Raw genomic sequence first — 27,594 nt, 5'->3', positions numbered from 1 at the left:
AAATTGTATTTTTTGATAAAATTTTAAACTTTTTTTTTTATATGGAAAATAAAATTCTACAAAAACTTAGGAACTAAAATTTTTTACACATTTTTTTTTTACAAAAAAAAAATATTCAAAATATTCAAAAATTATTTTTTAGAAAAAATTTTCAAAACACCTTATTTTTGGAAAAGGCTTAATATGATAACATACTAATTTTTTAACAATATCATAGAAAATAATTCAAAATTGAACAATTTTTTAATTTTTCCATTAAAAATAGTATTAAAAACGGAAATCTTTATAAAATTTCTATATCCCCCATCCCCCATGGTTTTTATTTCAAAAATGTAACGCGAAACAGAAAACGTTTTTGGAATACCCTAATGGAGTAAAAATATTTTTTTTTTAAATTTCGACAAAAATCGAGAATTCGAGAAAATCGAGAAAATTTTTTCTGATTTTCACAAATTTATATTCAGATTTAAAAATTTTGACTATAAAAAATTTTTTAATCATTTTATTTATTTTTTGGCAAGAAATTAAAAAAAAATTTTTTTTTTTTACATTTGATTAAAAATTGAAAACTTTTTTTTTAGAAATTTTTTTAAAATAAAAATTAGGTGATTTTTTGACAAAAGCCTCTTAAAAGATAAATTTTTAACTTACCTGCATCTAAAAATCACATATTTACCTATCTGAAACCTCATGAAGCACTTCTTCGCCTCGAACGTTCTTGAAGTCTCACACTTCGTTCATAAATTAACTTTAAAATTGTATTTCTTAGTTTGATTCTAATCAATATAATAAATAATTCAGAGCTTTATTTTTTTAGTGTTTTTCATGCTTCTTGTTAAAATATAAATTCAACTAGAGTAGACAATCATCGCATCGTTTCCATTCTCATAAATTTTTTTTTCGTCAATTTTCGTGCACACATTAATATTTTTTTTTTTGTTTAAATTTATCGATATAAGTTGATAGGTAGAAAGATAAGTCTAGAGTAATATTTTTATTATTGTGTGCCACTTTTGCGAAAAAAAATGATTTTTTTTTGTCTTTTCCTTTTAAAAAAATAATTAGACTACAGTTCCCCCTTGGACAGTTGGGCTCGATGGTAGGTTATGTTGCATGTTCTAAAAATAAAAATAAAAAAAAAATTAAAGAAAAAAATTTAAAAGTCAAATTTTGGTGAAAACTCACTTGATATCCATATCCTGGTCGTGCCCACGTGTAGATAAATCCGTCTTGGCAAGCGGTTATGAAACAATCCTCGCGAAAAATAAGGGCAGTCAGTCTTTCGTGCGCAATTTTCTTGCATACGAGTGGCTCTAGTACGGGCGTCTCGTCGAAACGGGGACACGCGGAACTCCCAATCAGCTTCATCGGGTCAAAGGTGCTGTAGATCGATGCCGACATGACGGAATTTGTCGTCGATGTCGATGACTTATTACTTTTGGTTAATGAATTTGTGGCATTGGCGCCCACTTCACTTTGATTATTGCTTAAAGTTGTTGTTGTTGTGGATGACGAATTGAGGTGCCCAGTATCGTTATTGTTGCCATTCAGGTGATTACTTGTCGTGGCAGCGTTGCTGTTGATACTGTTGCTCGCGTGATTTCCACTGGATTTCGATAGTGAAAAGTTGCGTTTTTTCGAGTGGGATTTGCCTGGAATTTAAAAAAAATTATTTTTAGGTAAAAGACAATTTTTACGAATGATAAACAAAAAAAAAGGAAAATTTATTTAAAATTTTTTCATTAAAAATTTAATTTAATTTAATTAAAATTTTGCTTGAAATTTTATTTAATTTTTTCATCATTTTTAAGACCTTTAAAAAAATTTCAATTATATTTTAAAAATTTTCAAATGGCTAAAATAATCGATTTTTAATCTTTTTATTTCATACATTTTTAAATTGAAATGTCATATAAAATTTTGAAAAAACGTATTGGTTTTAATTAAAAGATTAAAAGAAGGTATTTTTACTAAAAAAAATGTTTTTCAAGTTTTTTTCTAAATATTTTTACTTGATTTTTTTTTTATTTTCTGGAGTAAATTATTCAAACACAAAATAACTAAATCATTAAAAAATTCAAATTAATTAAATTTAATTATTCAAATAAAATTAGAGCCGCTTCAATTATTAATTTTTTTTAAAAATAAAGTCCGATGCTTATATATATTTTATTTAAATTTTTTTTTATTTCTTTTTATGTAAAATAAAAAAAAATCCAATGGGGCAATAAAGTGAAAATCCAAATAAAAAAAGCTTTTCGAAAAAAAGTTAAAATTTTCATGAAAAATGGCCGTTTTTAGGTTTTTTTTCATAATTTTTCAAAATGTTTTCAAAGAAATTTTTTTAAAAAATTTTTTTACTAATTTTTAATAATTTTTGTTTAAAAAATCGTAATTAAACATAAATTTTCTTATTTAAAATTTTTTTTTACAAAATTTTTCCAAAATTTTTTCTTAATTTTTTTGACAAGTTTTTTTTATGAATTTTTTTTCTTTAATTTTTAATATGTAATATTCTGAAATCTATTAAATTAGCAAATCTCAAAAAGATAATAAAAAAAAATAAAAAAAAAAAATAAGTTAAGTTAAAAGTTAAAAATTTTGTCATTTTGTATGAAAATAGTATTTCAATTTTTTTTTTATTTTGCCTCCCCCCCCCCCATTTTGAAAAAAAATTTTATTTATTTTATTTTTTTAGAAATTTTTGGACTTTATTTTTGAAATTTTTTTTTTTAAATTTTTGGAGCTTGAAATACTTTAATTAAATTCCAAAAATTATTCAAATAAATTTAATAGCTTTATCAAGTTCAATTTATTAATTTTTTAAAAATACTTTTTTTTTTATGATTCAATAATTTTTTTATAATTTTTTTTTGAAAAAATTTTATTTAAAAAAAATAAATTTTAATTTTTTTTGTAAATTTATCTTGTAATTTAAATTATGAAAATATACCAAAAATCGGTAATTTTTTATGAAATTTTTTTTTTTTTTTATTATTTTGCCCCATAAATTGGATTTTCGACATTTGGGGCATCGGATTTTTTTTTAAGTTTCATTTGGAGCGGTTTTTTTTTTAAATTTAAATTTCATTTGCTAAAAATGATAAAAAAAACAAAAATTGATAAAAAAAATTGAAGCTTGAAGAAAAATTAAAATTAAATGAAAAAAATAATTTTTTCATATTTTTATGATCTCCAGCTTAATTTTGATTATTAAAGAGATTTTTTTTTTAAATGTAAAAATATTAAAAAAAATACATCAAATAAAATAAAAATTAAATTAAATTATTTTTTTTTGTCATTTTAAAAATTTTAAATTGACTCAAATTATTTTCATGAAATAAAATTTTTAGTCTCTCTATAAAAACTTAAATAGAATGTGCAAAATATTTTTTTAACTTGAAAAAAAATTAAATTTCGTAAAAAAAACTTACCTCCACTGTTGTTCTTATCACTGCTAAAACTAAAGTTAGACAACTTTTGGGTCAACGTATTAAATGCCGATGTGTGATGATGATGTGACGACGACGACGAATGATTATTAGTGTTTGAAGAAGAACTATTACTACTATTATTGTTGTTATTAGAGCCTGCGTTGGTGGTGCCGACGGCATTTTCCGCCTTTGTTGCTAAACTTGACGTCGTCGACTTGTCAAGCGCTCTATTCACATCTTTAGAAGTGTTACCGCTATTGCTAGTACAATTACTAACTAATGAATTTGTTTTACTACTAATACCTAACAAAGTTGTTGTTGTATCACTACTGTCCACATTTGTACAATTCGCTAAGAATTTGCTTTTGCTCGCTGCTGCCGCTGCGCTGGATGGTGCACAAGCATCCACCTGATCTTTGTTCGTTCCGCCGCTCGGTGTCCCTATTGTCGTTATTGCCACTGGTTTGATGATCGGGACGGCGTCGTGTTCGCCATTTATTGCCGCCGCAATGGGTTCGTAGGAGCTCAAGCGATTCCGATGCCCGATCGGCGGTTGTCGCAACACGTCATCCGTGATGTCCCACAAGCAAAGTTGCGTATCTTGTCCCACGCTGCCCAATCGGTAGCTCGTTGCGGTCTTTTCCGGTGCCACAAGACTATCCCGTGCCGATGTCGTTCTCTTTCTGCCGTGATTTTCCGTGTTATTTCGACTCACGTACCCACTATCGTTAACGGCGGCATTTTCATCGTCGGAAAAATCGGGTCCATCCCAATTTGTGTACGACGTCGTGTACGGATCGAATGCCACAACGGAGACCCATGATCGATGTCCTTGTCCGCGTGCCACGACTTTCTTCTCGAGCAACGAAAAAACCGTCACCAAGTCATCCTCGCCGCCCACAACCAAATATTTGCCGTCGGGACTCCAGCAAACGCACAAAAATCCGCCGAAATAGGAACGCGCGATGCCAATCAGCTCCATCGTGTTGTACTGGAAAACGCGCAAGAACCCGTCTTGCGACACAATGGCGAGATTTTGGCCGCAGGGCGAGAAGCAAATCTCATTTATGGCGTAATTCTCGGTCCCGAACGACCATTTGTACAGCGGATTGCGCGGCGACTTGCTTTTGCACACCATCACGCTGTACCCGTCGCCGCACTTGAAGGGCTGATATGCCGGCGAGACGGGCGTCGATGCGAATTCCTCGTTGTACAAGTACAGGTGACCCGAAGCGTGTGCCGCCAGAAATAAATTTGCCGAGCCCGGCACCCACTTTAAACACGTGACCTTCGTTTTATCAATTAACCGCTCCTCGTTGAAGAGTTTGCCTTGTTCGCGACGCCCCGGATGCACGAGCTGAATTTGGCCCGTGGTGAAGCCCACAAGAAGCGGCGCGCCATCTAGCGTCGCCGTGTGACTGTTGAAGTCGTGACACGATGGATTTGTACCTTTGTAGAGTTTCTTATCAATTGGCTTATTTAGGTCGGCGGGCTGCAAAAAAAAAAACAGAAGAAAAGATAATTAAGATAATTTAATTGTAAATCATTTTTTTTTTCGGTTAGAGTGATTAGCATGACATAGTTTTAGAAATTTTCTTATCGCGCAGTCACGATGTCATGCGGTTTGTTTGTCGTGCGGTGTGCGGGATTGAAGAGCCCCGAAGACATGAGGCAATTAATATTACTTTAAATTGACCTCAAAACAATTCACTCATTCTCGAGTCAGTCTCTGTCAAAAAATATACAGAAAAAACCAGAAACAATTTTTTTAATTATTGATTTGTACGTATTTCTGTTTTTTGAATATTTTAGGATGAGGCAATTAGTAAAAATGTTTCATATTTTATTCGGAATTTTTTTTAGAAACTCTATTTTTCATAAATTTCTCGAAAAATTTGAATGAAAGTTGTTTTAGAATTTATATTTTAATTTATTTTGACAATTTATGAAAGTTTAAATTAAAAATTTGACAAAAAAATTTATAAATGTCAGTTAAAAATTTTAAAATATTTTTTTTTGAGTTAACTTTAATTACGAAAGCCTTAAATTAATTAAAAAAAAAATTAAATTAAATTTTAATGTCATGAAAATAAAAAAAATCACTGAAGATTTGTCATTTTTACCAAATTTATTTGACATATGAATGGAAAATTTTATAACCGCCAATTTAAAAGTTACCGTTAAATATTTGAAAAAAAATTTCCATTAAATTTCTTCGGAAAAAACTATTTCTGAAAATAATAAACATCATAAAAAATAATAATATAATTATTAAAATTCATAAGATCCTCATAATTTGGAATTTTTTGACAAAATTAAATAAAAAATTTGTAAATGTCAGTTCAAAAAATGGCCGTTACAAATTTTAAAATCGCCTTTTCAAGCTACAAAAATTTAAAAATAATGGATTTTTTTTATAAATTAAACAAAATTACGTAAAAATTCCATAAATTTTAATTTGAAATTTTGCCATTTAAATTTTTTTACAGTTTTTTATAAAAAGAAATGTTTGAAAAAGTCTAAAAAATCAAATTAATGAAAGTTATATTTTTAAATAAAAAAAAAAAATAATAAAATAAAATAAATAAAATAATTAAAAATTCATTATTTGACAGTTTACATCATAATTCGTAAATGAACATTTTATAAATATTAAATTACAAAATTTCTGTCAAATATTTGAAAATTACTTTATTAAAAACTTTCTTCAAAAGTATAAAAACGAAAATAAAAGCAATCAGAATAAATTTATAATCATAAAAATTATTAAATTAAAAAATTATAAAAAAATATTTTTATTTTGTAAATTGTTTTTGAAACAAAATTTCATAAATGTCAATTTGAAATTTTCCGTTAAAAATTTTTAAACTCGTTTTCTGGCTTTTTGATTAAAAAATATTAATCAAACTTAAAATTATAATAATTTGCTTCTAAAAATCCATAATTCTGTAATTTTTGACATATTTCAATAAAAATTTCGCAAATGTCAATTTGAAAAATGACCGTTAAAAATTTGAAACTCATTTTTTGGGTAATTTTGAGTAAAACAATTGTAAAAATCTTAATAAAAACTTAAAAATTATTAAAATTTGTACTTTAAAATTCTCAATTCGTATTTTTTTGACATATTTGAATAAAAATTTCACAAACGTCAATTTGAAAATTTACCGTTAAAACCTAAAATTTGATTTTATGTCAAATAATTTCAAAAAAATTAATAAAAACCTTATTAAATTTAATATTTTTCAATCAATATAATTTAAAATTTTAGGGACAGCCAATAAAAACATGAAAAACTTTCCATCACTGTTCCAGCCTGATTGGACTTGATTCATTTCATAAATCAAAAAATTTTTATTTTTGGTCTTGTTGATTTAATTTAGCCGAGCGAGAGAGCGAGTCATTCATGTCATTCATGTGCATTGTACAGACACAATCATCATCATCATCGTCGCACAATATGTTTGTCCTCTAGTAAATAAATTAGAAAATGTTTCTTTTCCGTCGTGTGTTTTTTTTTGTGCAAATTAAAAGCAATATAGCGAAACTAGAGTGAGCTACGAAGATGATCATCGATGTACGGTAGGCCTAATTGTATTAAATAACACACGTTCCGTTTTGTATGTCGCTCTCTAAGTCTGCTGATATCGTGTCACTACTATTTTTTCCACACAAATTATCTTTTTACGACTGCTGAATGTAGAGTAGACGGGCTACTAGCGCACGAAATTGTCGTACGGCAGCGAATTTTTGTGTGTGTGGAAGGAAAACTAAGCGAGGACATGAATTTCGTAGACAAGTGCATTGCATGGTGCAATAAGACGAAAAAAAAATGAAGAAATGACTCACACACGCGAATACGAGGATACGACAAAGGATCCGTAGATGCATGCATGGCGAATACATAATAAGGCCGCTACAAATTTATTTCTAATTTTTTGGCTCATTTTAAATTTGGTTCATTAAAAAAGTCGAAAAATCTTAAAAAATTCAAAATTTCATAAATTTTTAGATTTTTCGTAATTTTTTAAAAAATTTCAAATTCTTAATTTTTTTTTCTACCAAAATTGGTATTTTAACATGAATTTTTTATTTTTAAAAAATTCCTGAAATTAATTTTTTTAACATGAAATTTAACTTGAATCCAAGAAATCAAAAGAAAAAATTTAAATTTAATAAAAAATTATTTTTTTTTTTCGTAAATTTGCAAGATTTTGTTTTTCAAAATTTAAAAATTAATTTTTTTTGACAAAAATTAAATTTATATTAATTAAATTTCTTTATATAAATTTTCTTTTCTAAAAATATTTTTTACAAAATTAATTTTAATTTCTAATTTATTTTTTTTTAATTTTTATTTTTTTTAATATTTTTCATTTTTTCAAATATTTTATAATTTTCTTAGTCTAAACTTTTTTTTCAATTTTTAACTTGAAAAGTTAAAGTTCATAAATTGTAGAAAAAAATTAAAATTTAGTATTTTTTTCAATGAAAAAATATTTTAAAATTACATAAAAATAGTTTTTATTATTCTCTTAATTCCTCAAATTTATTCACATAAAAATACAAAAAAAAAATATTTTTAATTTTTTTTGCGATAATTGAGGAATTTTAAAAATAAAAACTATTTTTTTAATAATTTTTAAAATTTTTTCACACTCGAAATTTATAATTTTTTCTGTATTTCAAAACCATTTTTCATATTTTGTCCAAAAATAATTTTTTTTTCTAGACAAAAACTTGAAAATTTGGAGCGGCCTAATTAACAAAAAAAAAAATCAGAAGAAATTTGAATACCTTTCGTATGCCTTTGAAGGAGTAGACATACAATTCCTTGCCGATGTTGAAACAAATGCGATCTCCTCCCTGACTGTTGCTCCCGTTTGTCGCACTTCCACCGCCGCCCGTATCCGCGATCTGTGAGGACGGCCCATTTGTCGTCGCTGCTGCTGCTGCATTCGTGGAACCCGTGACGGAATTCTGCGGTGCCTGGGACGATGACGACAACGTGCCTCCCGTGGCGCTTGTCGCTGCCGCTGCTGCGGACACCGGTGCCGGCGGCAACGACACAAAACTGACACGCACTTGTGGCGAACTCTGATGATTCGACTGGTAGCCAACACCAGGTCGTGGCCGAGGATTTAGCAGCTCCTCCGATGACAAATTTAGGATGCGGTAGACACCTTCGCGCGTCACAAAGTGCGTTTTAATGTCATTTTTGTCATCTTTCCCCGTTGAATCCAGTTGTACAGCCATTATTTGCAGTTAATCCTGGGTTTTCATAGCGTTTTCCCGATTTTTTCCACAATGTTTGTCTTGTTTTCTTCTCGTTCGCCAATCGACTAGCCAAAGTGACAGCTGGAACGTCACGCGAGCTTCGAAAATTCACCGCTAGAGCGACTTTGTAAACAAACCCGCATGGAAAAGTGACCATTTCGAGAGATTTTTTAGTAAAAAACTTGATAAAAATGCGAAAAACTAAGAAACAAAATTTATTTGACGAGGAATCCGAGGACGAGGAACAAATTGAACTCAAAACGAACGAAAGTTACGCCAAATCTTACAATGAATTTCGTAAAAAGGAGCTTTTAAGTCATCGTAAGTGACATTTTCTTCATGCTTTTAATAAATTTTAATTAAAAAATTTTATTTTTAGTTAAAAATGGAGATTTAGAGGACGAATCTTCGTCTTCTGATGACCTCAGTACCGATGAAGAAGTCGAAAATCCCGAATTTGACAAGGAATTCTTCAAAACTCTCGCTTATTTGAAAAGTAAGAACCCGGAAAAATACTCTGAAAAGCCAAAATTCTTCGAAAAAACCAAAACCGTCGAGGAATTCCTCAAAGAAAAGCAGAAAAAGAAGGAAAAAGAAAAGCCCGTGACGATTAAAGACTACAAAAGGGAACTTTTACTCAAGCACGGACCGGATTTCGTCGAAGAAGATGCAGATCCAGAGGAAAAAGCACGAGCAGCGTCCCCTTCTTACGTTGAGGAGCAGGAAAAACTGCGACAGGAGCTCAAAAAAGCCTTGGATGACTCCAGCGACGACGAAGATGTCTTGCAAAAACGCGATAAAACTCGCGAGGAAGAGGAAAAAGAGCAAAATGACTATTTAGCGTGGCTCGCAGGACAAAAAGAAAGTGTCCCCGAGGAAGAAGTGAAGGAATTGAAGCCTTTGAAGGAATATTGGACGAGTAATAACCTCACAAAAGACGACCAATTCTTGAAAGATTACATTTTGAACAAGCGTTACTTGGAAAATGCCGCCATCCCGACGTACGACGAGATTGTGGGCACTTTGGAGGAAGACGAAGAAGAGTTTGAGAAGCAAGAGGAGTTCGAACACAAGTACAATTATCGTTTTGAGGACCCCGATAAGGAATTTTTGAAGCGTTATCCGCGAACGATCCCCGATTCAGTGCGAGCGGTCGACAACAAGCGCAAGGAAAAACGCAAAGAACGCCAGGAACGGAAGGAACAGGAAAAATTGCAACGAAAAAAGGACCTGGACGAGTTAAATAAGCTCCGGAAGCAAGAATTAGAGGAAAAATTGGAGCGTCTCAAGCAAGTAGCGCAAAATGAGAAATTTTCCCTCAACGAGGACGAGTTAGCGTCGGATTTTGACCCGGAAGAGCACGATCGACGCATGCAAGCCGCTTTCGATGACAATTATTACATGATCAACGAAGGCGAGCAAAAACCCGAGTTCCCGGATTTGGATCAAGAACTCGGAATTGAGGACTGGGACAACTACGACGTCGAAAAAGAAGACGAGGAAGACCCCGAAAACGATCCCGAAGCGCCTCATTGTGAAGACGACGACTTTATAATGGACTGCGATTACGACCCGGAGGCAGCAAAAGCGGAAAAAAGTAAAATGTTGCAAGAAGAACTCATCGAGAGCACCAGATCCAAGAGGAAAAAGAAAAAGAGAACATCAAAATTGGCGGAAATAATTAAGACGAAAAAGCCCGTTTATGAGCCGAACAGCGATAAAACCTACGAGGAATATTTGGACGAGTACTACAAGCTGGACTACGAAGATATAATTGGGGATCAGCCGTGTCGGTTTAAATACTCGGAAACGGTGCCGAATGACTTTGGATTGACAATTGAGGAGATTTTGATGGCGTCGAATAAGGAGCTGAATCAGTGGGCGAGTTTGAAGAAAACGATGCAGAATTTGCCGAAACATGTCGAGATGAATGAATATTACAAGTACAAGAAGCGGGCGCAGAATGAGGCGTTGAAGAGGAAAATCTTTAAAAGTATCTATGGAGCGGCAGAGTAAGTTTTTTTTTATTTTTTATATTGAAATTTGGAGTTTTAAAAAATTTTTTCTTCAAAATTTTTGTTATTTTTTTCGTTTGAAAAAATTAAAATTTTACGGAAATTTCAAGTAAAATTAAATTAAATGAATTTTTTTATGTTGAATTTCGTTTTTCAACACAAAAAATTTTAAAAATTTTTTGAAAATTCCTTGAAAAAAATAAGGAAAAAGACCAAAAAATGGTTAATTTTGATGAAATTTTAAATTTTTTTCCCCATTGAATTTTCGGCTTTTGAAATGGGGAGAATTAATAATATTAAAAATTAAACTAATAAATTTTTAAGAATCTTTATAAAAAAAAAATTTTAAATGAAAAAAAAATTGATTTTTTCAGAGAAAAATTAAAAATATTTTTTACTGAAATTAATTTTTTAAATTTCATTTTTTAAATTTTTTTTTAATAAAAATTATTTCAGAAAGAATCGTTTAAAAACGAAAAATTGATATTTTTTCATAATTTTTAAGGAATTTTTTTAAAAGAAAATTTGATTTAAAATTAATGAATTAATTTTTAATTTTTTTTTTTTCTGTAAAAAATATTTTTCCCAAGATTTAGGAATACTGAAATTAATTAATTTTTTTTTTTCAAATTTAGGCCGCTTCAATTTTTTTTCTATGTTTTTGTCAAAAGCCGAAAATCCAACGGGGTAAAATAAAAAAAAGTTTAAAATTTCATCAAAATTGACCATTTTTTGATCCTTTTCCTTACTTTTTCAAGGAATTTACAAAAATTTTTTAAAATATTTTCAATTTTTAAAATTTTTTGTGTTGAAAATCGAAATTTTACATGAATTTTCTCCTCTAAAAATATTTCCTAAAAATTATTTTTCAAAAATTTTTGACGGTTTTTTTTATGATTTTTTTTTTTTTTTGTTAAAATTTTTAACTTTAGGCAAGTACAATTTCAAAAAATGTTTCACATTATTTTGTTTTCAGGTGGGAAATTAATGATTTGGAAAACAAATTTTAAATTTTTATCTTTTTCACTATTTTTAAAAGTTTTAATAGTCAAATGTTTGCTTTAAAGACATTTTAAATCTTTTATTTTATTTGGACAATTTTAAAATTTTTTTTTAAAATTTAAAAAATTTTTAAATTTTTTCCAAATTATAAATTTTTTTTTTTTTTTTGAAAATTTTAACCCAAAAATTTTAATTTTTTAAAAATCTATAGATTTCAACCAAAATTAAAAAAGATAAAAATATTTCAAAACCATTAAAAATTCCCTCCTTGGATTTTCGGAAAAAGTTAGGTGCGTTTTATGAAACGTTTTTTGAAATTTTTTAATACTTTTTATTCAAATAATCAAATTTTAGATATCATTAAAACATCTTGAAAAAAAACGAAAAAAGAAATAATAATTATTTTAATATTTTTTTTTAAAATAAATTCACTCATTTCAATTTAAAAAAATATTTCAAAACACTTTTTTCTCATTCGGGGAAAAAATTGAGACAACAAGTTTTGAATATTAAGAAAAGTTTAAATTTCTAACAAATTTTTATTAATTTTTCTTCACAGAGACGAACAACTAGACGAAAACATCCAAAAAGAAGTCAAAGAACCCTCACCTGAACCTGGCGAAAAACCTGTCGAGTCCAAAAAACGCAAGAAACGTAAAAAGCAAGCAAGTAACGTTGATCCAAAAGTATCCAACGAAGCCCCAAAACAACCCGAAACAGCTCCAGAGCATGAAAAACCATCAGAAGAGTCAAAAGTTCCTTCAGAGAACCCGAAAAAGAGAAAGTTAGAACCTGAAACTGACCAAAAAACACCCGAAACGAAGAAAAACAAAAAGAAAAAGCAAAAAACTGAGTCTACGAGTCCTGTTGCTCCTAAAAATAATCCTCCTAAAGTAGTTAAAGACGAGAAAAAGACGAAAAAATCACCCGGAAAAGCCACGAAAAAATTCTCAAAGGATCAAAAACAGAAGAAACCACAATTTAAGCTTGTGAAATCATCAGAACCGTTATCAGACCTCAGCGAGAACCGACTTCGAGCTTTTGGAATAAATCCAAAACGATTCTACAACAAATTGAAGTACGGACCAAACAGTCAAAACAACAAAAATAACGCCAAAAAGGCAGAAAATGGCAAAAAACCGAAAAATTTTAACAAAAACAACAAAAATAAAGCTGCAAAAGCCTCAAATTAATTTTTGTACATAAAAAAATAGAAATTTTTACAAATAAACTGTTACAATATTTTATTTCTCATTATTTTTTGTACAAATTTGACCGTTTTTGGTCTCCAAAAGTCTCTTTTTCAAACAAATTCAGTAAATCTCTCTTAATTTAAACGAATAATTTAGATAAATTTTGTGCGAAACATTATTTTACATATAAAATATTTTTCCTCAACAGAAAAAAAACAAAAAAATTAATAATTAAACTTGAACATTAAATTTCTTCAAGACCGTTTCCAAGCCAAACGACGGCGACATAAAGACGTACGGCTTGCCCTTGATTAGTCCATAATCGGGTTCCAGGTTGGGCAAAAGTTTCAAACTGCTGCTCACGACGCCATCGTTCAAGTAGCTGCCGAATTGCTTGTTTACCGTTTGACGCATTTTCTCCTTGCGCAACGTGAGTTTTTTCGTTTCTCGCAACATGTAGATCGCATCTGGGGTGACCATGAATTTGCGAATTTTCTAAAAAGAAATTGAATTTAATGGAAATTTAGGGAAAAAATGAATTTTTTTGGACTTACTTCATTCATTTCGGGATTGTGACCAAAGATCCAGATCAAAGTGCAGAGCGTGATGAATATTCCGCATTCCTTGTCGCACCAACGGAGCAACATTTGAGCGATTGTCATCAAGCCGTATTCCTGAAAAAGTAGAAAAATTCGTTAAAAATTGATTCAAAAATTTAACGGTCAATTTTTTTGAATTTTTGACAGTTAATGAATTGACAGCTGTCAAAATATTAAGAAAAATTTTAGACTTTTAACAATTTTTAATTTCATTTTACTTAAAAAATCATAATTTTTGGCTCGAACTCGATTAAAATCAAAATTTCTTTAAAAATTTTGACATCTGTCACAATTTTTTTAAATTTTTACTGACAGATGTCAAAATTTTTTAAGAATTTTTTTAATTTTGTAATAAGTTTATGTTAATTTGCATCATTTTTATTCAAAAACTGCTTAATTTGAATAATTTTTAGTAAAAACTGCTTAAAAATTTATAATTTTTGACATTTCATCAAAGAAGTTTTGACATCTGTCAAACTTCAAATTTAAAAAAACATTGACAGATGTCCCAATACTTTAAATAATTTCATTTTACAGAAAATTCATATGTTTAAACCAAAAATTAGGTTATAAAAATTGTTCAATTTTTGACGTTTCATTTAAAAATGTGACATTTGTCAAAATATTTCAAATTTTTCACTAATTTTTTGAAAACAATCAAATTTTTGAATATTTTTTGGGTCCTTTTTCAATAATTTCTTACTTAGAACTTTATGAATATTCAAAAATTGAAATTTATTTAAAATGAAATGTTGACACCTGTCAAAATTTTAATAGGAAAAATATTGACAGCTGTCTAAATTTCATAAATATTATTTTTTTACAATTTTGAGGTATTGTATTCAATTTTAAGCCAAAAATTGTGTTTCTTAAGATACTTGAATATTTGATGTTTGATTATATGTATATTATGACATCTGTCAAAATTTTCAAATTTTGTCTAGTTTTTAAGAGATTTTTGTTAAAATTTTAATATTTAAACACCTTTTGAGTAAATTTTAAGGCTTAAGACCTTAATTCAAAAATTAAAATTTTTAAACAAAAATTTTTGACGCGAAAATTCATATTTGACAGCTGTCAATACTGTCAAATTTAATGTTAAAATTGTTTTTTTTTCTGATTAAGTAATTCTTACATTTTTATTTAAAAGAAAATCCAAAACTTTTTCATGTTTTGGAATTTAATGAAAAAAAAATGACATTTCTCATTATGACAGGAAAACATTGACATCTGTCAAAAATTTTAACTTTTTATAAATTTTTAGAAGATTTTTGTCAAAATTTTGACATTTTTTTAATTTTAAAAATTTTAGACCTTAAAAAAACATTTTAAAAATTTAAAATTTCCCAAAAAAATTTGACATCTGTCATTAAACTGTCAAATTCTAAAAAATATTTCAAAACTCACCGAAAACGCCACTTCCTTCGTCTCCGAATACCGCGACAAATTCAATATAATACACGCACACAACTCAATAACTTGCTTATCTGGCTCCGACCTGATCGTCAACGCCATCAATCCATAGCAAAAAGTCGAAATAAACCCGGCATGCGGTATCAGGATCTGCGGAATGATGCGCGACATCCGTTCCAGTCGCTTCAAAATCGTGATTGCCTCGTAAACGCGATACGTTCCCTTGAGAATTCCGATATCCAGGACAATTTGCTCCCGAACGCTCTTTTGCCGGTTCATCGGTTTCTTCGAAACTTTCAATTTCTTACAAATTTGCTTCATTTTTTGCGTTTGGAACTTTTTGCGGCAATTAAATCCGCGCCAAACGGCTTGAATTTTGCGCGCAGCTTTGACGCGACGTCTTGCTTCGAGCACTTCGGGCGTAAGTCGCGCATTATAGGCAATTCGCCCTAAATGTCCTCGAATGCGCGCTTGGAATTTGATCACAAATTGACGTAAATTCAGGTAATTTTCTCGCTGGCGGGCGGCTTCTTTGACCGCACGGAAGCGTTGTTGGATCAAAATGGCGGCATTTCGTTTTTTCAGGAAATCTTGACGAATTTTTTTCATCACCAAATAACTTCGGAAGTGTTTTTGCAAGGAAATTGCGGCAGATTTGAGTTCGTTGAAGCGTTTTTGCTGCTCCCGCATTTCCCGCAACGCTCTGAAATGCATCTGGATCGTAATTGTGGCCTTCAAAAGCGTCAAATATTCGACACGTTGCTTGATCATCGCTTGTCTGGCACGGAATTGACGCTGAAAAACGATCGCTGCGTGCTTCAACGATGAAAACTCATCACGAGACCTTCGCATGGCACACAAGGCACGATACCTCTCTTGTATAACGATCGCTCCTTGACGCATTTCCAGGTATTTGATGCGTTCTCGTCGCATTTCCAGCACCGCGCGCCATCTTTTTTGCAAAATCACCGCCGAACTTCTGATTTTTTCGTATTCCGATCGCAACAATTTCATCGCCAACTGGGCGCGGAATCGATTTTGGACCGAAACAACCGCCGTTCGAAAGTTAGGAATTCAGTTCGTTGCTTTTTCATCAAAATATTGGCACGGAAAATTCGTTGCACGACAATTACGGATTTTTTAAGCACCACAAAGGTCTGTTTTTGTTCCCGCATCTGAATTAAGGCTCGATAACGGCTTTGCAAGCAAACGGCAGCTGATTTCATCGTTAAATAGGCTTCTCGTTGGACTCGCATCGCTAAAATCGCTCGGAAACGTCGTTGAATGACGATTGTTGTCCGTTTTACGATCAAAAATTGACGTCTTTCGGTCCTCATTGCCACTAAAGCGCGATATTTTTGCGAAATTAGAGTCGCCGCAGCCTTTTTCTGTAGGAATTCGACCCTTTTTTGTCGCATTTCGAGCGTTGCACGTAATTTTTGTTGAATAACCACCGTGGATTTTCGTAATTTCAAGTATTCCATGCGGGTTTTCTTCATTTCCAGTGTCGCTCGGACCCGTTTTTGCATTTTAACGACACAAGATTTGAATTCCAGGTACTTGGCACGTTGTTCTTTCATCAATTTTTGGGCACGGAACCGATTTTGAAGCACTTGGGTGGCTTCCCGGAGTTTTAGGTACTCGACACGTTGCTGGCGCATCGCGATCAAGGCACGGAAACGCACTTGCAACACTTTTACCGCACTTTTCGTGCGAAGGAACTCCATTCGTTGACGTTTCATCGCCAAAATTGCACGGAAACGACGTTGAATGACCACTGTGGAGCGTTTCACCTCTTGATACTCGATTTTTTGGGTTTTCATTGAAGTTTTGGCACGGAAACGTCTTTGCAGAGTAATTGCGGCGGATTTCAGACGCAAAAATTCGAGACGTTGAACTCGCATCGCTCTCAAGGCACGGAATTGACGTTGAAAAGTGATCGCCGCATGTCGGAGTTTCAAAAAATTTGAACGCTGGACCCTCATTTGAAGCAATCCGCGGAATCTTTGTTGAACGACGACTGCATTGAATTGCATTTGAAGGAAATTTACGCGACATTTTCTCATTTCGAGTGTCGCGCGCCATTTTTTCTGCAAAACGATCGCTGATTCGCGGGTTTTGATGAAATTTTTGCGCGTTTCTTGCGTTAATTTGTGTCCGCGGTAGAATTTTTGAATCAAAATTGTGGAAATTTTGAGTTTTTGATAAAAAGTGACCTCTTTTCTCATTAAAAGTGTGGCACGGAAGCGTCTTTGAATGGAAATAGCAGCGTCACGAGTTTCCAAATAATTTTTTCTCATTGCACGTCCCTTTAACAAGGCTCTGTAGCGATTTTGGATCGAAATTGCAGCATTTTTCGTCTCTAAATATTTTTTTCGTTGAATTTTCATCATCAAAGTCGCTCGAAGTCGTTGCTGGATGACAATTGTGGCACTTTTGAGTCTCAAAAATTCTCGTCTTTCGATTTTCATCGCTCGCTGGGCTCGATATCTCGCCTGTATCGAAGACGTTGCCATCTGCATGAGGATAAAATTCGTCCGATCTCGTTTCATTTGCAAAAATCCACGAACGAAACGTTGAATTGTGATCGTGGCTTCGCGGAACATGAGATATCCCCGACGAACTTGCTTCATTTTGTAGTAACTTTGGATTTTGGTGGCGCAATAATCCTGACTTTGACGCATTTTGTGCATTTTGTAGCGTTTCACGGCTTGATGGCGGCGAATATTTTTTTGAATCATCACGCAAGCTTGAATTACTCGCATTTTGTACGGAATGAACCACGTTCGGGTGCGGTAGCCACGGAAACAGCGCTGAATGGTAGTTGCAGCGTCAGTTAGGCGTTTCAAGCGTTTCTCCTCGATGCGACGCGCGATGTGGATGCGAAGCCAGGAACGGCGCCACCAACGTTGGATCGTGATGGCAGCTGCATTGAACTTTGGGGCGCGGAATTTGTGGATGATTTGCCAAAGGAGGGATAAGGTTTTTTCGCGATGACCGTCGGCAATGTCTTTGGCGGTGATGTCGCCCTTGATTTCGTAGTCGGCAGCAGCGAGAGCTTTTAAGGCAACGTCGACGTTGTGGACTTTTTGTAAACGGGATACGGCGGGGACACGAAGTTGGCAGGAAAGGTCCTCTCTGAAAGTAAAAAAAAAATAATTAAAATTTAAATAATAGAATAAATTTATTTTGAAGACATTTTATTAAAAAAATTTAGTTTTTAGTAATCAGTCGAATTTATTTTTCATTGAAAAAATTTTACTTTTTATGTAAAAAATATTGAATTTAAAAAATATAATTTTTTTTAGTCTCAACCTTTTTAGTTTTTTCGAAAATTTTAAAAATAATTTTTTATATTTTTTTTATTAATTTTTCAGATTTTTCATAATCTTTATAATATTTCATAATCTTTAAAAAATTCTAACTATAAGAATCACAAATCTTTAACTTTTTGATTTTTTTTACGCTTCAAAATTATTTTTTTCTACTTTTTTTAAAATATATAAAAATTTCGGGTTTTTCTCTTTTTTTATAATTTTTTTCGATTCAAAGTTTTTTAACATTTTTTCAATTTTCTTGAAGCTTTGAAGAAATACGTAAAATAAAATTGAAAATATTTAAAATTTTCATTAAAAAATTTGCTTTTAACTTTTTGATTTAAAAAAAAAAAATAAATAAAAATATTAAAAAAAAAAATTTAAATTGAAATGATTTTCATTATTTTTTTTTCATCAAAAAATTAAAGAATGTTAGCGTTTTAAAAATAAAAAAAAAATAAACATTATTTTTATTTAAAAAAAAATTGTTCCAGATTATTTTTATTTTTTTTTCAATGTCCTCGAAGTTTTGAATAATTACGTAAAACAAAATTAAAATATTTAAAATTTTATTTTTAAAATCCTCAGTTCAAAAAATATCAGTTTTAACGGTTTTTGATATTTTTTTGATTTTTTTTACAATTTTTAAAAAATTAAGTTTTAAGATAATTAAATATTTAATTAATTTTTTAATTAACTTTAAAAATTTAATTAATTAATTAAACATTTAAAAAAAAATTAAACAAAAATTTTAGCGTTTTTACAAAAATTAATTTTCTTTGAAAACAAAATTAGTTCCAATTTTTTTTTAATTATCTTTTTTTTTCATCTTTTCCCCGTTAAAAGCTTTAAAAAAATGTTTTTTTTAAAAATATTTAAAATTTTTTATTTTTTTTTAATATTAAAATTTTTAAAAATTTTCCACATGATTTATTTATGTTTTTTTTTTAATTTTCAAGAAAAAAAAATTAAAATAAATTTTTTTTAGAAATAAAATAAATTCCCTGGATTTCCAATTTATTAAAATATTTTTTCTAATTTTTTCTAATTTTTTCGGTTTTTTTTTTTGAAGAAATAAAGTTTTTTTTCAGAATTTTTAATTTTTGTCGATTTTTTCTTTAGGCGAATAAATTTAATATATCCATTTTTTAATATTTTTTGTCGAAAAATTTTTAAAAATTAATTTTAATACAAATATTTTCTTTTTGGAATTTTTATATTAAAAAATTCATGAATTAGTGTTTATTTAAAATTATTAAAAAAATTTTTTTACGACATTTTTATTGAAATGTTTTTTTTTGAAAGTTTTTTAAAATATTATTTTTTTTCAAAAATTTTTAGATTTGATTTTTTTTACTTTTTTCAAATTTTAAATTAATAAAACCAAAATTAAATAAATGTTAAAATTTTTTTTTAATAAAAAAAATTATTTCCAAATTAAAATATTTTTCAAATTTATTTCGGAATTTCTCAATTTTTTTTTTATTTCCCCCCCCCCCCCCCCTCGAAAAATTTCATGGGACAAAAAATGAAAATTTTAAATTTATTCGATTTTTAAAAACAAATTAAAAGAATAAAAATTAAAAAAAAAACTCACCTCAACGAAATAATTTCCATAACTTTGGTCAACCGAATGCCATCCCGCAAATCCACCGCCAAATTCGTAAAGGCATAATCGAACTCATCCAAGTACGTTTGCTTATGCGTCAACACATACCCATATCGCTTGAGGTATTTGGTGACATCGCCAATGCTACTCAACATCAGTGTCGAAAACCTCAACACAATTTCACGAGTTTCCTTATACGGCGATGCCTTAATGAACAAACACGGATTCTGCTTAATAATTTTCTTGTTTTTCGCCGTATCCAAAAACAGCAAGAGACAGAAAAACTTCTTGAGGGTGTGTTTTTTGACTTGTTCCTTGTGCGTCGGCGACAAAAGTTGCACTTTTGAGTATTTTTTGTCCAAATATTGGTCCTTGAACATGCGATCGATGATGAAACGCGCCAAAGTGGTGACATCTGTGTTCGAGGACATCGGAATAATTTCGCCAAAAACGACTTCCAGACCCAAGCGGAGCCACAAAGTGTTGAAAGAGAAGAGAAGATCCAAAACTTGTTGCTGGAGCCCGATTTGAAGATGCAAATCTCTGTCTTCGCGGATAACGAGCGAATTTTTCTCGATTTGCGGCATGAGTTTCGTCAAAATTTCGCTCACTTCGCGACTTTGATAGAGTTGGATTGCCGTGACTCGCAAAAAATCCAACCGAGTTTTGTAATATTTGGAGACGACTTTTTCTCGGGTGTCCGGAACGACTTGTTTTTTGTTCTGAACGTCGTTAAAAAGTTTTCCCATATCGATTTTGCCCTTGTTCGAATCAAGATCTGCTGGGATTTCGACCAAGGCGTTTAACCATTTTTTGAATTTTTGTTCGTGGCGATCCGTGGAACGTTCATCCAAATACATGGAAGATGCCAAAAATGGATCCGCTGTTGTTGTTGCCGCAAATGGGTCAGGATTAATAAATGCCGAAATATGCAAATCCGGGTTATACAAAATTACTCGCTCTTCCTCTTTCGGCTTTTGAGGCGCTTGTAACGTCAATTTTACGGGATATTTGTACAAATTCAGCTTTTTCGGTTGTTTGGCGCCCCAAGTTTTCGTTCGGTTCGACACACTTGGCACCACAAACCCATCTTTGTTGCGGATTCCGCCCAAATGGCGCGTTTTTGGCGGCGAAATTGTCATCGACGAGCCTCGGTTGAGTTGCGGACTCGATGTCGAGACGTACGGTTTGACGCCCGTGTTCCGTGTGACATTTTGACTGTTCACGCTGCTGCTGCTGGAGTTCAAACTGTCTCGCGAACACTTGGTAAAGTCCAAACAAGACATCGCCGGTGCCATGCCGAGATGTTTTGTGACAGTTTTGTTGAAAACGACGACATTTTCGGTGCTTTTGCCGATTTCGTGGAGATTCAGGTGACTGGATTGGGCGCGGATTTCACTTTCGCGGAACATTGTGTCGAGATTGGAGACGATACTTTCGTCGGCGCCGCGTGTTTCCTGGGACGGAGCTTTGTTTTGGAAGAAGTAACGGTTGTTCTCGATGTTGCGAAGTTGCTCGTTGGAACGGTCGTCGAAGAGATTCGGCATGGAGCCTTGGTTGGCTTTTAAGTTGCGGAGGTCCAGGTCTTGCTTGTTGAGCTCCGTGGAGGATTGGGAGATGAGGCGGGCGCGTGAAAGGGGAGTCATTACCAACTGAAAAAAAGAAAAATAAATAATTTTAAAAAATTTAGTTTAATTAAAGTAACTTTAATGAAACCTGAAAACGAATTTACTAATATAAAATTTTTGATTTTCAAGATATTTAAATTTTTTTTTTTCAAAATAAAAGTTATAAATTTTAAGTAGGTACCTATAGTCCTATAGGTAATAAGTTTTTTTTAAGATTTTCGTAAAAAATTTTGAAAAAAAATTATTGAAAGTTTTTTTAAATTCCATAAAATGTTTTAATTTTTTTTCCTGATTTTATATTTAAATTTATGTAAAAAAATTTTGAAAATATTTTTAAAATTAAATAAAATTTCAGTTAAATTAAATTTCTCTTTTCTTTTGTGAAATGTGTAATTTTATAGAAATACAGGAAAAAATTTTTTTACAGGAAAATTTGTAAAACAAATATTTATTAATTTTTTTTACCAAGAGTTCCATATGAAAATTAATTAAAAAAATAAATAGGTATGTTAGTTAATTTTTACAAATAAATTTTGTTACAAAATTTCAGAAAAAAATTAATTTAATATTCAAGGTAAAATTTTCAAAAAATTGAATAATTTTTTAACTATTTTTTTTTAATTATTTTTTTTAAAAGTTTTTGATTAAATTTATGCAAAAATTGAAAAACCGTCATTTTTAAATTTTTTTATTTTTTGAAGTCAATTTTCCGTAATTTTTAAAAATTTAATTGCCTTAATATTTTTTGAATTTTATTTTTTTTTAAATTTTAATTTAATTTTTTTTATCTCGATTAAAAATTTAAAACAAAATAAAATAAAAATTTCATGAAAATGTGCAAAAATTTTTATAATTTTTTAAATTATTTTTTTTTTAATTTTAATTTTTTATTTATTTTTTTTTTTAATTTTAGGCCGCTCCAAATGAAACTCAATAGTTTTGTCCGATGCCCTATTTTGAATTCGAAAATCCAATAGGGCAAAATAAAAAAAAAGTTAAAAATTTCATAAAAAATTACCGATTTTTGATGTATTTTTATAATTTTTCAAGAAAATTTTTCAATTTTTAGTAATTTTTGCATTGAAAATCGTATTTCGACATGAAATTTTCCTTTAAAAATAATTTTCATAAAAATTACTGAATTTTTTTTTCAAAAAAATTTTGACCGTTATTTTTTATGATATTCAATTTTTTTTTCAATTTGATTTAAATTTTTTAAATCAATTTTTAATACACAAATAATAGAGCGGCCTTAATCAATTACTGAATTGTTTGATATTTTAAATTAAAAAAAAATTTTTTTTTTTTCAAAAAATACCACATATTTTTCAGAATATTTTTCAAAACTTCAAAATAAATTTGGAGTGGCATAAATTGAAATTAATTAATTTTTTAAAAAAAGATAAAAATTTATATGAAGCATTTAAATTAAGCATTAAATTAAATTAAATTTTAAGCATTTAAAAGTGCTGTTGCCTTTTTTTTAATATTTTTCAAAAAATTTTTCTTTAAGTCAATCTTTTTTTTTTGCTCTTTTACCATTTTTTTCAAAAATTAATTTTTTTAATTTTTTAAAAACTTGAAAAAAATTTTTAATTTCATTCGAAGCGTCATAAAAAAATTTTATACATAAATTAATTAAAAACTCACCTCTTCCACAGCCTTTTTCGCCTTATTAGGAGGCGTTTTTTGTCTCTCGTTCACATTAAAGGTCTTCTGCAGCCCCTCTTGCTTCGTAGTCATATCAACCTCCGACTCTTCCACAATCATCGACAATGGTGGCGGCGGTGTCAAAACCCTTGTTTTATCCATCGTCGGTTGCATCTCCTCCTCATGAATACTCAAACTCGGACTCATGCACTTCACATACGTTTCCGAGCTCATCCTTTCCATTTTAACGTAAGTTTCTGTGCTCAATCTCTCCATACTGCCAATTTTCTGCGTGCCAAAAGTCTCGTCCATCGCATCAAAAAACAATTCCTTGCCACCGAGACTGTCTTCGTCCTTTTCGTTCATCGCCATTTTCGTGATTGTGGAGAAAATGTGCGGCGCAAAGCTAGTTGTCGTGACATTTGCACGCGATGGCGTCCCTTTTTGCAGCGTAATTGTCTTCGAAGCTGTTTCGTAGACGCCATTGGGGGTCGGCATGTTGGCCATCACCGAAATATCCGTTTGATTCTCGGCAACTGGAGTCCGCATGCGACTAATTGACATGTCGGGCAAGTTAAATCGCACTCTTTCCGGCGATCCTGAACGAATTTCCGCTTTTGGCGTCGGAAGTGAGGCCAAATAATCGATTGTGCTGCACTCTTTTGGGATTGTTTGCGTTTTTGGCGTCACTTTTTCCACATTATTCATCGCATTCGGGTTCGGCGGCGTAATTGGACTTTTATTTTCCTTGTCGAAACGCTCCGCCGGGAACAAATTATCCAAATTTGAGAAATTCATTCCCTCTGCGGCGAAAATATTCGTGGCATTTAGCGAGCTTTGCCCTAAAATTCGAGTTTTGTTGTTACCTGGCGTTAGTGCGGGCATCGGAACTGGCGCCCGATTCTCGGAATTCTTCAAAATACTGGATTTTTGTTGCATCACCGCTTGTTTTCGCACCACGGAGCGTTGCGGTGAGGTCTTTAGCCGCTTGGGCAGTACAGCGGGAGCTTTTTTCGCACCCGGTTTCTTGACTTCGACACTTTTCATCGTCAAATAAATGTCTTTTTTGTTGCCCCGGCTGTCCGTGAGTTGCACGGCGTCTTTGAAAATGCCCGCTTTCACGGGATTCCAGACAATTTCGAGGCTGGCGGTGCCATTTGCGGTTATTACGTTGCTAGTCCAGCTCAGGGAAATGCATAATTCGGTTTTTGGAGCTTTTGTAACGAGAATCTGCGAAGAAAAAATCATGAATTTAACTATTTTTGATAAAAAATTCAGAAAAACTCACCTTAACTTCATCCTCAAACTTGTTATGAACAGTCACATATCGTCTTGCGGTCTTTCCAGTTGGAATATCCACAAAGCTAACGATGGCTTTTGGCGTAAACGGACCCATGAAGACGTCTGTGGGCTCATGTACCTCGTCAAGACGGCGCATTTGCTTGACGCGAGTTGGCGTGACCGAAACCTGTGTGGAAATTCATCAAATTTTTAATATTTATGTCGAAATTGGAGTCATTGATTATTCATTTTGCCTAGCAACGGAGATTTTGACGCGTAATTTACCTGAAATGTACTCATTTTTCACGCGGTTCTTCACGCACACATCAAATTGACACACAAATTGGTTCTTTTGTTCACTTTATTTCACTTGTAAAGGCGTTTTGTGGGGTTAAATTAATTATTTTTTCAGAGGAATTTTCTGTCTGACCCACCAAATTGAAAAAAACCGTTGATTGTAATGTTTTTCATTGAATGCATGGAACGTTGTTTGGGTAAAAATTGGAAAATGGTAGGGGTTATCATTTTCATTCGTCTCAAAGTCACTCAAACCACTCAGCCCCAATGCAGAGAAAATAATTTCCGACAAATCCCAGTGCAAAAAAAAGAAACATGCCCCAGGTGACAAACAACGACTTCTGACCGGCCCCAGGTGACAATCAAATGTCGGTACGTGACCCAGCTCACAGAAAATGGTTTTGTACATTTCCCAGCTCACAGAAAAAAATTCTGTACAAACACTATGCTCACATACGGGTTTCTGTAGCGACGTACAGACATCATCGTACCGTGTATGCGTATAGAAACAGACATCCAGCCTGGAATAATGGAAGTAAACTGGAAATTTATAAATTAATTGACCGTTAAAAGTTGGTTTTGGGGAAATTTTCTCATTTTAATGAAATTTTTGATATTTTTTAAGGTATTTTATTTAAAAATTTGGTAAAATAAATAAAAATTTATTTTTAAGTTTTTGTCTCGAAATTCAGAAAAAAATTATTTAGCAAAAATTATTCAAAAAAAAATTTTTTTTTAAATTGAAATGGTAAAACAAGTTTGAAAAATTCTAAAATTTTTGATAAAATTTTTAATTAAAATTTAATCAAAATGAACAACATTAACATTTTAAAAAAATAGGACCTTATCATTAAAATGAGAAATTTAATTTCAAAGTACATATTTAATTTATATTTGACAAAAGTGGAAAGGTTTATTTATTCCCGCGAACCAAACTCATTTCCTAAAATTATATTTACCCCAAAATAATGAAAAAAAAACCCTAGATTTAGTCAATTTTATACATTTTTTAAGTAATGTTACAAATTTCTTAGTTTTTCCCTTAAAAATTAATTTTTTTATGATTTTTTTTTAATTTACCACACTTTTTCCTGGAAGCTGCGGGAAATTTAAAAAATAATTTTAAAATTATCAAAACTAAAATAATGTTCAAAAAATTTTCATATAAATACCTACAAAAAAAAAATTAAAAAAGGCCAAAAAATTTTTTAAAAAATCATAAAAATTTTTAATATTTGATAAATTTATAATTCAAAAATAATTAATTTAATTTTAAAAACCTTCCAACAAAAATCAAAAATTATTTTAAAAATTTATTTTTTTTTTAATTTAAATTTCCTGCACATTCCTGGACCGGTTAATTAATTAAATTATTATTTTTTTTTTATTTTTTTTTAACAAATTTAATTTTTAAATAATAATAATAAATAAATTTTATTTTTTTTCTTTTATATTTTAGAAAGTGTTTGACTTTTGATACAAAATTTTAGTTACTTTTAAAAAAATTTAAAAATAAAAAAAAAAATTAGTTACTTTTTTTTACTTTTTATAAAAGTTTCTCTTCTTCACACAATTTTTTTTTCTAAAATTTTTTTTAATGAACTTTTTATTTAATTAAGAAAAATTTCAAATATATTTCTAAAAAATTTAAATTTTTTTAAAAAACAATTTTTTCGATTAAATTAATAATATTTTAGCTCCAAAAAATATGTTCCTACCAATGATAATAAATAAAATAAAAAAATATTTTTATTGTGATTTAATAAAAAATAAAAAAAAAATATTTTTAAATTTAATTTTATTTAAAATTATTCCAATAAAATTATTTATTTAAATTTTATTTATTTTTTTATTAATTTAAATTTATATTTAAATAAAAAAAATGTTTATGTAACTTATAGCACAACAATGGTCAATTTAACACAAAACCCTTATAAAAAATAGCAAAATATGCGAAAGATGATCCACATATTAATAAATAAGATAAGAGATCATCTTTTGTTTCAATTTTTTGTTCAGTTCTATTGTAAGTTTGTTGCTCTATTAATCACACGCACGCACAATGAAACATAAAAAAAGATACAATGAAGAAGTCAAGAAATATGAATTGAGGAAATAACTTATTTATTCGGTCAATTGCATAATATCACTTTAAATTTCTTTCTTTTTTTAGACTGTCTTCGCCTCATAAAATTTCGACCGCTTGAAAGAATAATTTTTTAAAATCTCTTTAAAAAGTTACTTAACAAATTTTTGGAATTGCGTCATTTTTGTGAAATTCCTTGTTCCTTGCATCCTATTTCACTACAACGTACCTACATAAACTCAAAAAGGAGATAAAACCAACATTGTGATAAATGGAGATGACGCAAGCTGAATGAAATTTCGCCTATTTGCTCCTTTTTTCTCTCTCTCGATTTTCCACGCACGAGAATTGGATGACGTCATCTTTGGTAATGCCATTAACTGCCAAGCAGCAGCCTACAGACATGCTACAATGGCTGGCGATGAAAAGTAAAAGTTTTCATTTGGGGGCTCGTCTCGTCGAATATTTTTAGAAAAATCGATTTTGAAAAGCCACGCGAGCGAGACTTGATTACGTGACTAAAATGACATCGAGGTGAGTCAATTTTTTTGAACCACGTGGGAATTTAATTAAAAGCCGGTAGAAGTGAAACATCGAATTTTCTTTGAAACCCGATAAGAATTTATCGTAAAAAAAAGAAGATTACATAATGAGACATCAATTGGATCGATAATTCGTTGTAATAGAAGGCAGTGGCATCGCATGCAATATTCAAAAGTAGCTCAAAGTAGGCACGATATTATTAAATGGATGTATTGATTTTGAAATTATGTTTCGTTGTTTGTGGTTTGAA

General features: G+C 30.5%; 3 protein-coding genes across 3 annotated transcripts; 1 reads left to right on the top strand and 2 right to left on the bottom strand.

Moving 5' to 3' along the window:
• Positions 1-775: 775 nt before the first annotated feature.
• Positions 776-8,761, bottom strand: LOC134833383 (WD repeat-containing protein 20). Its single transcript, XM_063847691.1, has 4 exons — positions 8,232-8,761; positions 3,435-4,926; positions 1,186-1,652; positions 776-1,118 (listed from the first exon to the last, which is right to left on the bottom strand). Exons 1-4 carry the CDS (start codon positions 8,688-8,690, stop codon positions 1,062-1,064), a joined length of 2,475 nt encoding a protein of 824 aa, XP_063703761.1. The 5' UTR covers positions 8,691-8,761; the 3' UTR covers positions 776-1,061.
• A 98-nt stretch (positions 8,762-8,859) lies between these two features.
• On the top strand, positions 8,860-12,975 carry LOC134833069 (protein KRI1 homolog). Its single transcript, XM_063847248.1, has 3 exons — positions 8,860-9,032; positions 9,091-10,723; positions 12,288-12,975. Exons 1-3 carry the CDS (start codon positions 8,903-8,905, stop codon positions 12,919-12,921), a joined length of 2,397 nt encoding a protein of 798 aa, XP_063703318.1. The 5' UTR covers positions 8,860-8,902; the 3' UTR covers positions 12,922-12,975.
• Positions 12,966-24,842, bottom strand: LOC134833068 (protein abnormal spindle). Its single transcript, XM_063847247.1, is given in 8 exon segments — positions 12,966-13,416; positions 13,476-13,595; positions 14,928-16,000; positions 16,003-18,071; positions 19,848-21,511; positions 23,138-24,367; positions 24,426-24,605; positions 24,704-24,842. Coding segments are annotated over 8 exon segments (6,615 nt in total). The 5' UTR covers positions 24,719-24,842; the 3' UTR covers positions 12,966-13,152.
• Between the last annotated feature and the right edge of the window lie 2,752 nt (positions 24,843-27,594).

The sequence above is a fragment of the Culicoides brevitarsis genome, chromosome 3, assembly GCF_036172545.1.
Source record: "Culicoides brevitarsis isolate CSIRO-B50_1 chromosome 3, AGI_CSIRO_Cbre_v1, whole genome shotgun sequence".
NCBI classification, from domain to species: domain Eukaryota; kingdom Metazoa; phylum Arthropoda; class Insecta; order Diptera; family Ceratopogonidae; genus Culicoides; species Culicoides brevitarsis.
The sequence above is the reverse complement of the archived record's forward strand: the minus strand, read 5'-3'. Positions and strand labels throughout refer to the sequence as shown.